Below are 13,204 nucleotides of genomic sequence, written 5' to 3'. Positions count from 1 at the left end.
AGAAGGATCCCAGAAGAAGCTACTACCAGTCAGCACTAATTCAAAAGATCCCATCAGCTGCATTTTGATTGTGCAACAAACACAACACCAAGAGAAATTGTTTTCTGACATTTTTCCAGGTACCATTGTTCTGAATAAGGATTAGCCTAGGATAGTCTATATCCTCTCATCCAAATATATTCTTGGCCTGCTTCATGAGCAGGTGACAAATTCAAGGAGCATGGGACTAATATCTAATTTTGTAAAGACACTTGTCAAATAACACTAGGTACAGGTAACACATTTACAAACTAAAACACAAAATCACTATACCGTTTTATTGCCACACACTGAAAAAGCTATATATTTCAAGTTAATCTACTGTGATAAATATTCATAAAAATGGAAGTTAATTATCTATTTCATGCTTTTTAAAGGAGAACTCTGTACCAATTTAGCATCCATATAAACACTATACTGAACAGTTGCATATGTGTCTCAGTGCAAAACTGATGAGAAGACTCAAGGCACTTAATAAAAGTGAATTCATAAGTGAGTATACTTAATAAACAATTAATGAGTATTAGCAAATATGAAGAGACTTCCTTGCTATATTTATGCCACAGTTTTTAAAGCAGTACACATGCAAGTATTTTCCTCTTAAATTTTATTGTTCTTTCTTCCCAGTCATCAAGCACATATGGAGCTTTCAGCATTTACGTGATCTACCTTGCCTTCCTCACTGTACATTGTACTCACAGAACACTGTACTTTGTTCAAACATCCCAGAAAGATGTCTCACTTTTCCAACTTCTGCAAAGGTAAAGGTTGCTTGCTCTCCTTCATGACTATCAGATCAGGACTGAGCAGCCCAAAGAGGTGTGACAAAGATGGCACACAGGGGCAGGGGGGTTGACCCTGGAGGAAGCTATGAGGGAGGTAAAAACTTTGTCACACTCAATCAGCACTCCTGGATAAATGAGACAGCTATCTTAGGTGCTCTTTCAGAAAAATAAAATTTAATGTTCAAATAATCAATTTTTTTAATATTCTAGAAAAATCGGAAAATACAGCTAAGCTGAAAGAAAAATTAGAATCATCCATAATTTCTTCCCCCACTCTGAAACAGAGATGGGCTTTTCATTGAATTCTGAGCAGACTGTCATTTTCTCTCCGCTGAGGTTGGGAGAAATTAACGAAATTTTCAATCCCAGTCTCTCTAACCTCTTGTTTGGTCTTGCCCATCACTTATACCCCATTTATTTTACAACTTTCATCTGTTCTCTGCTCAGACTCCAAAGAAACATTCTCTGGTCTTACCGTAACTTACAAAGAAAATCAAACAAAATTCCCAAAATGTTACATAATCCTGTTAACCTCACAAACTATGTCCTTCTCTTACCATTCCTGGATGGTTGTATTTTTGCAAAGCACATATCTTTGATTTCCTACCTGCTTACATCTCTTTTGACCATTTGCAATCAGGCTTCTATCTTGAGCATTCTAGTAAAATTTCACTCTTAAAAGTCACCACATGGCCAGGCGTGGTGGTTCACACCTGTAATCCCATCACTTTGGGAGGCCGAGGTGGGCAGATCACGAGGTCAAGAGATCAAGACCATCCTGGCAGGCCGGGCGCGGTGGCTCAAGCCTGTAATCCCAGCACTTTGGGAGGCCGAGACTGGCGGATCACGAGGTCAGGAGATCGAGACCATCCTGGCTAACATGGTGAAACCCCGTCTCTACTAAAAATACAAAAACTAGCCGGGCGAGGTGGCAGGCGCCTGTAGTCCCAGCTACTCGGGAGGCTGAGGCAGGAGAATGGCGTAAACCCGGGAGGCGGAGTTTGCAGTGAGCTGAGATCTGGCCACTGCACTCCAGTCCGGGCGACAGAGCGAGACTCCACCTCAAAAAAAAAAAAAAAAAAAAAAAAAAAAAAAAAAAAAAAAAAGACCATCCTGGCCAACATGGTGAAACCCCGTCTCTATTAAAAATACAAAAATTAGCGGGTGTGGTGGCACACACCTGCAGTCCTAGCTACTTGGGAGGCTGAGGCAGGAGAATTGCTTGAACCTGGGGGACCGAAGTTGCAGTGAGCCGAGATCACGCCACTGCACTCCAGCCTGGTGACAGAGCGAGACTCCATCTCAAAAAAAAAAAAGTCACCAAATGAAGACCTAATTTCTATGTATAATGGTCCATTCTTGGTACTCAGCCTCTATGACCTCTTAATAATGTTTTGTGCTACTGACCATGCCTCCCTCATAAATATCTCCACCCTGGATTTCCACACTAATGAATAACTTCAGGCTAGGTGCAGTGGCTCATGCCTATAATCCCAGTAGTTTGGAAGGCTGAGGCAGGAGGATCGCTTGAGCCCAGGAAGTTGACACAACCTAGGCAATATGGTAAGACCTCATCTCTACAAAAAATTTAAAAATTAGCTAAGTGTGGTGGCATGCACCTGTAGTACTAGCTACTCAGGAGGCTGAGGGGGAGAGGATTACTTGAGCCCAGGAGGTCAAGCCTGCAGTACGCTGAGATCTCACTACTGCACTCCAGCCTAGATGACAGAGCGAGACCCTATCTCATATATATATATAAAACAAAAAATGAATAACTGCATTGTTTTTCTGACTTCTCTATCCCGGTGCCTGCTACTTCTACTTATGTAAATATCTCCTCTACTTGTGTATTTTTTCTTGGTAATTTCTTCTACTTCTACTGCTTCAAAATCCCCTCCATCTAGGGAAATTCCAAATTTTCCATCTTTTTTTTTTTTTTGAGGCAGTCTCACTCTGTCACCCAGGTTGGAATGCAGTGATGCAATCTCAGCTCACTGCAGCCTCCGCCTCCCAGGTTCAAGCAATTCTCATGCCTCAGCCTTCTGAGTAGCTGGGATTACAAGCACTTGCCACCACACCCAACTAATTTTTGTATTTTTAGTAGAGACGGGGTTTTGCCATGATGGCCAGTCTGGTCTCAAACTCCTCACCTCAAGTGATCCACCTGCCTTGGCCTCCCAAAGTGCTGGAATTACAGGTATGAGCCACTGTGCCTAGCCAAAAATTTCTATTTCTATACAGAACTTATTCCACATTTCCAAATGTGTGCAACATACAGTGTGCCAGCACCACAAACATGCCCTGAACAGAAATTCTTCTACTCGGACCCGTTCCACTTTGGGTAAGCCTAACCACAGGGTCCAGGTACCTAGATGACATACCTACTTCCCCTCCCTTTCTCCTCTACAGTGCCATGCACATTCACTCATGGCCTCCCTCTGTCTCCATCCTTCTGAGCCCATGTGCTCATTACCAGGACACTATAGTGGCTTCCTCCATGGCGTCTTGGCCTCTAGTCTTTCCTCACTTCACCCAAGACTGCTACTGACAACTCCAGTCATCTCTGAACACCAGCTCATAAGCCTTCAAAAGTTTCCTAATGTCTATCAAGAAAAGCTCCTTAGCCTGAAATATCGGGCTTCACAACATGATCCTAGCTTTATATTTTTTGTCACTTCCCTACTCTAATGTTCTCTATATTCTCTAAACAAAGTCTTCTATTTCCCCATACGTATCTTTGTTCAATGTTCCCTGTACCCTCCAATACTGCTCATTTTTCAAAGCATCTCATTACTAAGATAATCTTTTGTAATTTTTATTTCCTCCCATTGAAACCCAACAGCTTTGCTTCAAAGTTTCTCATGGCACATAAGTTCTGATTTATACACGATTAACTGCATATTTGTGTTCTTTTCCCTCAGGGAGATAAATATGAGATCAAAGATCTTATAATTTGTTATTTCCCTCTTCTAATCTGTAGTAGCTGCAGAGGTACTTAAACAAGTCCTCCCTAACTTAAATTCATCACTTAAGGACTTGGCTGATAATGCTAGTGGGGAGGGCAGTAGAGAGAGGAGGAAAAGCAGGCTACTGTATTGGGTACCTACCATATGCTACATACAGTCATCCCTTGGTATCTGGGGCAGAGGGCACTGATTGGTTCCAGGGTCCCCTACTGCCCCAACACATACTAAAATCCAAGGATGTTCAAGTACTGTGGATAAAATTGTGTCATATTTGCATGTAACCTACATACATCCTTCTCCTGTATATTTTAAATCATTTCCAGATTATTTATAATACCTAACACAATGTAAATGCTGTGTAAATAGTTGTTATACTGTATTTTAAAATTTGTATTTTTCTGTTGTATTTTTACTTTTTATGGGTTTTTTTCCTGAATATTTTTAATCCACAGATATGGAACCTGCAGATACAGAGGGCTGATTGTACTGTGCTAGGCACCTAAAATATAGATAACATTTGATTTACTAGCAATAGTGTTGCTGGCAGAGGAGGAAAGAAAGAGAAAAATGACCTAGTTTTCTACGTTATTTCTCTTGACTCTTGATTCAGCTGCCTGGAACCCAGATTCCAAGAATGTTTCCAGACTCAGGCTGACTCAAATTCTCTTGGTCATGTAACCTCAGATTACCATGATCTGCAAAGAATTCCCACATCCCTCCTCCTCAAAAAATTCTCACACAGGCCAGGTGCGGTGGCTCAAGCCTGTAATCCCAGCACTTTGGGAGGCCGAGACGGGCGGATCACAAGGTCAGGAGATCGAGACCATCCTGGCTAACACGGTGAAACCCCGTCTCTACTAAAAAAATACAAAAAACTAGCCAGGCGTGGTGGCGGGCACCTGCAGTCTCAGCTACTCGGGAGGCTGAGGCAGGAGAATGGCGTAAACCCGGGAGGCGGAGCTTGCAGTGAGCCGAGATCGCGCCACTGCACTCCAACCTGGGCGACAGAGCGAGACTCCGTCCCAAAAAAAAAAAAAAAAAAAAAATTCTCCCACAAATAATGTCACACTCTTGCATGAGAACCGCTGACCCTGCTAGATTACAAGAACGTTTAATCTAGAAATGTTACACATTCCATTATTCACAAAGGAAGAACTTAACCACTGAAGTTAAAATCGATGAGATAATCAGGAAATCCTCAAGAAGAGAACAATTAAATGTAGCCCCTTGCCAGTTGTATAGAAATCTTTTCCATACAGGAGGTAGTATAGTACACAGGTTAAGAACCCTGGCTAAGGAATGAGATGGATCTGGGTGCAAATATTACATCTCCCACTTACTAGTTGTGTGCTGTTGCATAAATTATTTTCTTTAATTCTCAGTTTCCTGATGTATAAAATGGGAATAATAGGATCTATATGTGGATTAAATGATATCATGTGTTTAAAGCACATGAAACATTATAGATAACACAATAGCCATTGGCTGAGCTTGTGTTATAATTGTCACTATCATTTCAGCTTTTGAGGCGTATTCATTTTTGTTCATGAATACATATACTTGGCAGGTAGCTTTTTTTTTTTTTTTTTGAGACGGAGTCTCGCTCTGTCACCCAGGCTGGAGTGCAGTGGCCAGACCTCAGCTCACTGCAAGCTCCGCCTCCCGGGTTTACGCCATTCTCCTGCCTCAGCCTCCCGAGTAGCTGGGACTATAGGCGCCTGCCACCTCGCCCGGCTAGTTTTTTGTATTTTTTAGTAGAGACGGGGTTTCACCGTGTTAGCCAGGATGGTCTCGATCTCCTGACCTCGTAATCCGCCCGTCTCGGCCTCCCAAAGTGCTGGGATTACAGGCTTGAGCCACCGCGCCCGGCCAGCAGGTAGCTTTTTTAATATTTAAAAGATTACGTTGGCCGGGAGCGGTGGCTCACGCCTGTAATCCCAGCACTTTAGGCCACGCCTTCTGAGTCTGAATCTGGCACTTTCTTTCTGTTCCACCAATCACTATACTTATTTGAAGGTAATATTATTTATTTATTTTTATTTATTTATTTTTTTTTTTTGAGACGGAGTTTCGCTCTTGTTGCCCAGGCTGAAGTACGATGGTGCGATCTCGGCTCACTGCAACCTCCACCTCCCGAGTTCAAGCGATTCTCCTGCCTCAGCCTCCTGAGTAGCTGGGATTACAGGCATGTGCCACCACGCCTGGCTAATTTTGTACTTTTAGTAGAGACGGGGTTTCTCCATGTTGGTCAGGCTGGTCTTGAACTCCCGACATCAGGTGATCCACCTGCCTTGGCCACCCAAAGTGTTGGGATTACAGGCGTGAGCCACCGTGCCCAGCCTACAAATTAAGGTCTTTTTTTTTTTTTTTTTTTTGAGACGGAGTCTCGCTCTGTCGCCCAGCTGGAGCGCAGTGGCCGGATCTCAGCTCACTGCAAGCTCCGCCTCCCAGGTTCATGCCATTCTCCTGCCTCAGCCTCCCGAGTAGCTGGGACTACAGGCGCCCGCCACCTCGCCCGGCTAGTTTTTTGTATATTTTAGTAGAGACGGGGTTTCACCGTGTTCGCCAGGATGGTCTCGATCTCCTGACCTCGTGATCCACCCGTCTCGGCCTCCCAAAGTGCTGGGATTACAGGCTTGAGCCACCGCGCCCGGCCAAATTAAGGTCTTTATAAGATCCGTATTCCTTATTCAAAGCACCAAGTAGAAATAACAAAACAGCACTGGTTTTTAAGTCTGTTTCTTAAACTCACGTATTTTTGGCTTGTCCAATCTGGAAGCACATTTGTCCCACCAATGCAGCAGACTGGTCCCCTAAACACTGAAAGTACAAATGACAATAAAGAACACTGACTAGTACAATAGTATTAATTTCCTTTTTTGAAGAGCCATAGGATTTATTTTTCATTTTTTATTTATCAAAGAATGAACTGACTACATATCTTTGCATTTTCTCCATTTGGCTATTTTCCCCATTTGGTAATACCATTTGTTAATATATAAGAGAATAGGTATGGGAAGGGAGAGTTAAAATTAATTTATTCAAAAGATTCTCAGTGGCCTACAGTATGTCACATACGAACAAGAATTAGCCAATTTTGTGACTTTCACTTGTGTTCCCTAGTTTAAAAAGGGGCAGACTGATGAACTAAGAGGAGGAAAGCCTTGACATGGAAAAGGGTAGGGATGGGAAGATACTTGGTGATGAAACTTACCCCAGATATTGGCACACCTTCCAAGGCCCCAGCTTTCTAATAAAATTTAAAAAAAGGATTATGAATAGTCACAAAATTTTGGCTCTACTAACATAACTGCAATAAGAGTGAACACAAGTAGCAATGTGCCAGAGGATGTGGGCAGACAAGACAAAGAAAGCATGTCAACTAAATGAATGATACAGAGACAGATAGTACAAGTATTCCTAGAATGACAGGAAGAGATGTGGCACTGAACATAAAACGTTAGACGGGGAGCCAGTAAACGAGGGCTCTACTCTTGGTTAGTTAGTTAGTATTAATCCACTAGCAGGCTGCTGAAACCTCTCAATACATCACATTATTTCTCTACACAATGGAGATTGGGCTACGTGGTTGCTCAAGTTCATTAGTGCTTTGCTATTATTGCCATTATTAAGAAATGACTAATATATTCTTACAATAGCTATCAAACCAGTATGAAACATATTTATTTTGCAAGGCCATATTTTAGCAACTTTTCTTTCTACTCAAGCTGCTCTAAACACAAGAGTGTTCAGGTATTGGATATTATTTGTTCATAGCAAACATCTTTCTTCAAATTTAGATAAGCAACAGTTAATTTATGTCACAAATACTGGTTTTTATTTTGATCATGATGGCCAGCATTCTAGGAAGAAAAATGAGATTTAAGTGGCTGATTGTAGACTTTACAACCTTAATTTTAAAAAAAGACACACTAACTTAAGGCAATATTTAATGATATTAAGGAATTAGGAGAACTAAGAAATAGGATCCCTGGCCGGGCACTGTGCCTCATGCCTGTAATCCCAGCACTTTGGGAGGCCCAGGTGGGAGGATCATCTGAGGTCAGGAGTTCAAGACCAGCCTGGCCAACATGGTAAAACCCCATCTCCACAAAAATACCAAAATTAGCCATGCATACTGGCAGGTGCCTGTAATCCCAGCTACTCAAGAGGCTGAGGTGGGAGAATCACTTGAACCCGGGAGGCAGAGGTTGCAGTGAGCCAAGATTGTGCCATTGCACTCCAGTCTGGGCGACAGAGTGAGCCTCCGTCTCAAAAAAAAAAAAAATATATATATATATATATATATATATATATATATATATATATAATCCCTGAAGTAGGAGTGATGTACTAGGATGAGCACCAAACTAAAGCTTTGGACCTGACTCCTTGGTCTGCCATGTATGAGCAAATCTCCCAGGCTCTGGGAGCTTTAGATATCCCATCTATTAAAGTGAGGGCAAGAATAGAATCCACCTCACATAGCTACGATAAGGAAGAAATAATAGGATATATGTAGAAACCCTTTACAAAACAGAAAACGTCCTCTAGATAGCTGGTATCATTTTATTTCTTTCATGTTTTCCAGTTAATTCAAAACCTGCTATTTTTATTTACTGTATATATTCTTTGAAAATCTGAACCTGGATATTAAGTAAAGGGTAAATTTCATAAAAGGCTTAAAGTGAATCTATAGGAAACCTAGAGGCTATATATCTTGATATATTTAAATATTACAAGAAGTCTTTGCTTATACTTTCTTGTTTTGCTTTGCTTTGTACTTTGCTTATACTTTCAAAATTAACAAACTATCAACAGGATCTACTATGTGTGTTCAGGCATGTAAAGTGTTCTTTTTTCTTCATAGGGAGGGACCTCTGATGCTCCTCCTGGAGCATCCTTGATGAAGCATGCAGAAAAAGTAACAGTGCATTTCCAACTAACTGATCTGGAAAGGTGGTCAATATATCATTTAAAATAGACATTTCAAACTATATCTAATTGCCCTATTATGGTAAAGCCCAAAGTACATCACAGTTGTACTTTATGAGAATATCAGAATCTCTCATTCCAGGAAACTACCTTAGTCTTTTATTTTAGAACATTACTCTTTAAAAACAAACAGGATTAAGGTTTTTTAAAATTAAAATCTGACTAGAGCTTATAATAATTTGGAAGGTCATGGAAATTCTAGATATATATGTTTAGTAAATGGACTTCTGCTTGTCTAAAAATAAATGGAAGTGCACTGTATCTTTTCCAAATGAACGGGTACATAATTGGTGGGCAACCTACTCACCAGGCTATGAGAGATTTTCTACAGTCAGCAAGGGGGAAAAAGAAGGATAGAAGCATAATATTTTAAATGCAAGAGAAAACTAGGCCAGTTCAACGTTTTTTTTCTAACCATCCTCTGAAACTATTTCTCAAGCATCGTTTCTTTTCCTTGACCCAAGTCAGTTTGCAGACAGCTATGAAATGATCAAAGCCCTTTTACTGTAGATAAGCAGTGACTATGCTCCCTTAAGAAATTCTGTGTTGCCTTAAAAAGCTTTATTGTAAATGAAACAGTGAAAAATTCTTGCTCAAGCTTTATCCAGAGCACTTAGTGTTCATCTATATTAACTTTGTAAGTGAAGTTTCTCTTATCTTTCACCAAATGTCTAAGCAATACTTTTTGTAATTTATCGTACTTATTCCTGAGTATTATCATAAATTCCAGATTTTTGTGCTCAAACACCAGTGCAAATCCTCCTAGAGGTTTTCATTCCTGATGTTTAACCACAGACTCTTAATGCACACTTTCTGCTGAAGCTATGTCTTTACTGAATTTCAATTAAATCAAAAGTAAAAATGTCCATTACAGAAACTAGTTTAATTAGCAATCCCAAATCAGAAACAGACTCTTTGCTTTCAGTTTCTTTGCTAAATTTTGCTCAGGCAGACAAATATTCTAATATATAACATAGTTTGGCCATTAAAAAAAGATACAACGGGAAAAAGAACACTACTAAATATGCAGAGTCTCTCTGCTAAATTAAAAGCAGACACCACAACTACTAAACAGTTATTTGGATTCAAAGAATAAATTGGCTCATGCCAACATCTAAAGTTAGAGTATCCCATTAATTCTTTTAAAATAATAATACTCAAAGAAAAACCAATTAAAGTTTATAAATGTAAATCCATTGATAAGAAGGGCTTTAAAGTTTTTAAGTTACAAAATATAACACAGTTGACCTTTGAATTACAAATAGTAAAGGTGTTTTCTAATAAAAAAAACTTTAATTATTAGGTTTTTACTTCTTTGTTGTTGTTGTTGTTGTTGTTTTTTTTTTTTTTTTACCATTAGGCCATAGATCTCTGAAGAACTCCGGACATTTGGAAGAATTTCCATTGGAATTCCAAAAAATCTGAAAAACAATAAGATTGGGCATTTAACACTGCTTTAAATAGACATATAGAAACATGTGTATGTATTTAAATGCAGAAAGTGTAAATAACAATTAGAAATGGATGTTTTTGAGCATGGAGTTAGATAGTAATAAATACATAAGCCAACAGAACATAGTTGTATTCTTAGATATTTAACATTCTAACTTTATGCAAGTCAATCAATAAAAATTAGAAAGCACACAGAAACCAAAGTACTTTTATAAAGGAACCTAATCTTCCATGAAGGATAATTAATTTGGCCTGTTTATTATATATGCAATAATAGTCTCTCTTTAAAAAACACACAACATAGATTTGCATATTGTAGTTAAAATATCAACAGTTAAATTTTGGTGCTCCACTGACATCTGAAAATAGTAAGATTTCGATTATAAATAGGTAGTGTATTGGGAAAACTATATTTAGAACAAAGCAGAACTCACTCGCAGAGCTGTTTATCCCATTCCAAAGAATGAATGTTGAAAAGCATAGTCCTACTTGCATTTGTTACATCTGTACAGTGGACACCTCCATTGACTCCTCCTGTCAAACTCTAGACAGAATAAAAAAGACAGGTTAAATTTGTACTTATTTGCAATTTAATTTACATATTGTTAAGGGTCATAATCAGCAGAGCATATAAAGTAGAACAATGGAACATTACATTTATCTAGTTTTCTAGTTTACAGCGGTGTCCAATAGAAATAAAATGTGAGCCACATATGTAATTTTAGATTTTCTAGTAGCTATGTTGAAAGTATACAAGAAACAGGTAGAATTAATCTTAATACTGTATATTTTATTTAACCCAATATATCCAAAATATCATTTCAACATATAATCAGTGTAAATATTGAGACATTTTACCTTCTTTTTTCTGTACTAAGTCTCTGAAATCTGGTGTATATTTCATGCTTACAGCAAACCTCAATTTGATCATGTTTCAAGTGCTCAATAGCCAAATGTGGCTAGTGGCCAGCTTATCAGCACAATTCCAGTTACTTGATGGATAAATAAAAAATCAGTTTTGTTTTCATCCTATTATGTTTAGAAAACTCAGAGTCTTATTAAATTTGGCAAGATGAAATAAATTGAAATATCTGCCTCATAAGGATTATTAGAGAATCCTGTGTTGTTGTTATCTCTTTGTTTTTGTTGTTGTTGTTGTTGCTGTTGTTGTTTAAACAATTCGCATTATGCTGTCTACACTCACCTAAGCATATATCTTGAAAGGAGAGTTTTAAACTTTCTTTCTCAGGTATACCCACATGCCTGAACTGGAGGCACTGCTGCCTTCCTTTACATGGAAGCAATAAGAGGTAGGAAAGGAACAAAGGTTGATAAACAGCATCCGGTGGGATATAGCCAAAATGTGCTCCCTTGAGTCTCCTGCAGCTCACAGTTTCCACATCTTGCCTTACTCTGGTTCGATGCAATTGTCAAAGGTACTCATTCGACTGTGACTGACACACGTGAAAATGGCTGGCCATGAACACAAAGCACATTCTGCCCTGGCCAAGCACATGGAGAGGTGAAGAATGTGCCTCTTTCTGATACGGGTTCTGAAAGACCTGCTCTGTGGATCTGGCAAGTGAGAGTGGGGACAATATTTCCTTGACGTTCCTTGAATGTTGAAAAAGATCATTACATACTGAAATATTTACAAATAAAATGAAATGTCTGGCATTTGTTTTAAAATTATCTGTGGGGAGAAAGAATATGTGAGTATAGTAGAAACAAGATTGGCCATAGGTTGATGATTGCTGCATGTTCAGTTTAGGCAAAGAGATTCTAAATAGAAATTTCCACTATGATTTAGTTTCATATTATGGCTTGATTATACAAGAGACAGTTGTGTAATGTTGAAAGCAAAACATAAAAGTACTCTAAGTATTTTATCCTGCTAAAGAGTTATTTTGTCTAAGACATGGCTAGTGGGAAAGGAGTATATAACAAACAATAGAGAAAGGGTACCTAAATTACTCATCCTAAAGATAATAGATATGAGATACAGTTTTGGTAATTATCCTTCATTTTCACGGAAATAAAACAAGAAAAAATAAAGAGGAAGTAGGCAAAAATCCTTCTCGAATGGAAGCTGAAATGTTCTCCTGCTGTTTCTTGAGTGGTTTTTCTTCATAATGCTGCTAATTAAAAAGTCTGACCTGCTAGTAGAAAACAATAGGCAAGGCAGTCTAGAAACATTTCTGAAAAAATTCTCCATATATCCATTATATTTAAACATACCCAAATAAGCCAGGAATCAATAGTCCCAAAAAGAGCTCGTTTTTCTTCAACGGCCTTTTGAACTTTTCTCACATTGTCAAGGAGCCAGCGAAGTTTCACTGCACTGAAGTAAGTGCTAAGTGGAAGGCCTGTCTTGGACTAAAACAGTTGTGAAGTTCAGTTAGCAAATGAAATGTGTAACAGTTTAAAACAAAACCACCAAACCAAAGAACTCAACAAATCACAAAATATTCAAAGACCCTAAAGGCAATCCCATAGTATTATGAATAAAAATACTTTTCCTGTCTCATGGCACAGGAAAGCATGTTCATGAAAAAAGATTAGGGTGACATGTTTACAGTTCAAAGGGCATCCATGTAGCAAGGTAAAGAAAAAATTAAATGACACAACATCCTGTAATTAGATAGTGACAATGTAGATGTTGATTTTTGCAATAAATTAGTATTGTATGTATAACCTACCCCAAAACTATGCTGTTTATTTTATATTCCATAAAAATGGTATTTAAACTATTAAAAATCAGAGAGTATACCAAATCATAAACTAATGATCATAACCAGAAAACTTTTAAAACAATAAGACTTAATAATATATTTTACATATATACACACACATGTTCAAATAACATAACTTGAAATTAGTAGACACTAAAGTAGAGCTCAAAGACATGCCAAATCAAAGCAACACAGGGCCAGGTGTGGTGGTTCATGCCTGTAATCCCAACACTTT

At 38.6% G+C, this 13,204-nt stretch overlaps 1 protein-coding gene across 13 annotated transcripts in view; it reads right to left on the bottom strand.

Moving 5' to 3' along the window:
* The window catches only part of GK (glycerol kinase), an 81,967-nt gene that overhangs the window by 25,835 nt on the left and 42,928 nt on the right, over window positions 1–13,204 (bottom strand). For 10 of the 13 annotated variants that reach the window (XM_010358168.2, XM_030933715.1, XM_030933716.1 and 7 more), the window contains 6 exons: window positions 12,476–12,613; window positions 10,672–10,781; window positions 10,140–10,206; window positions 9,093–9,110; window positions 7,005–7,040; window positions 6,543–6,610 (listed from right to left, as the gene is read on the bottom strand). In XM_010358168.2, coding sequence (XP_010356470.1) covers window positions 6,543–6,610; window positions 7,005–7,040; window positions 9,093–9,110; window positions 10,140–10,206; window positions 10,672–10,781; window positions 12,476–12,613 — 437 coding nt within the window. The remainder of the gene's footprint in view (window positions 1–6,542; window positions 6,611–7,004; window positions 7,041–9,092; window positions 9,111–10,139; window positions 10,207–10,671; window positions 10,782–12,475; window positions 12,614–13,204) is intronic. The other 3 variants (XM_030933717.1, XM_010358166.2, XM_010358169.2) reach the window with 1 other exon arrangement.

The sequence above is a fragment of the Rhinopithecus roxellana genome, chromosome 7 (assembly GCF_007565055.1).
Source record: "Rhinopithecus roxellana isolate Shanxi Qingling chromosome 7, ASM756505v1, whole genome shotgun sequence".
NCBI classification, from domain to species: Eukaryota; Metazoa; Chordata; class Mammalia; order Primates; family Cercopithecidae; genus Rhinopithecus; species Rhinopithecus roxellana.
Note: the sequence above shows the minus strand (reverse complement) of the source record. Positions and strands in the feature narration are given on the sequence as shown.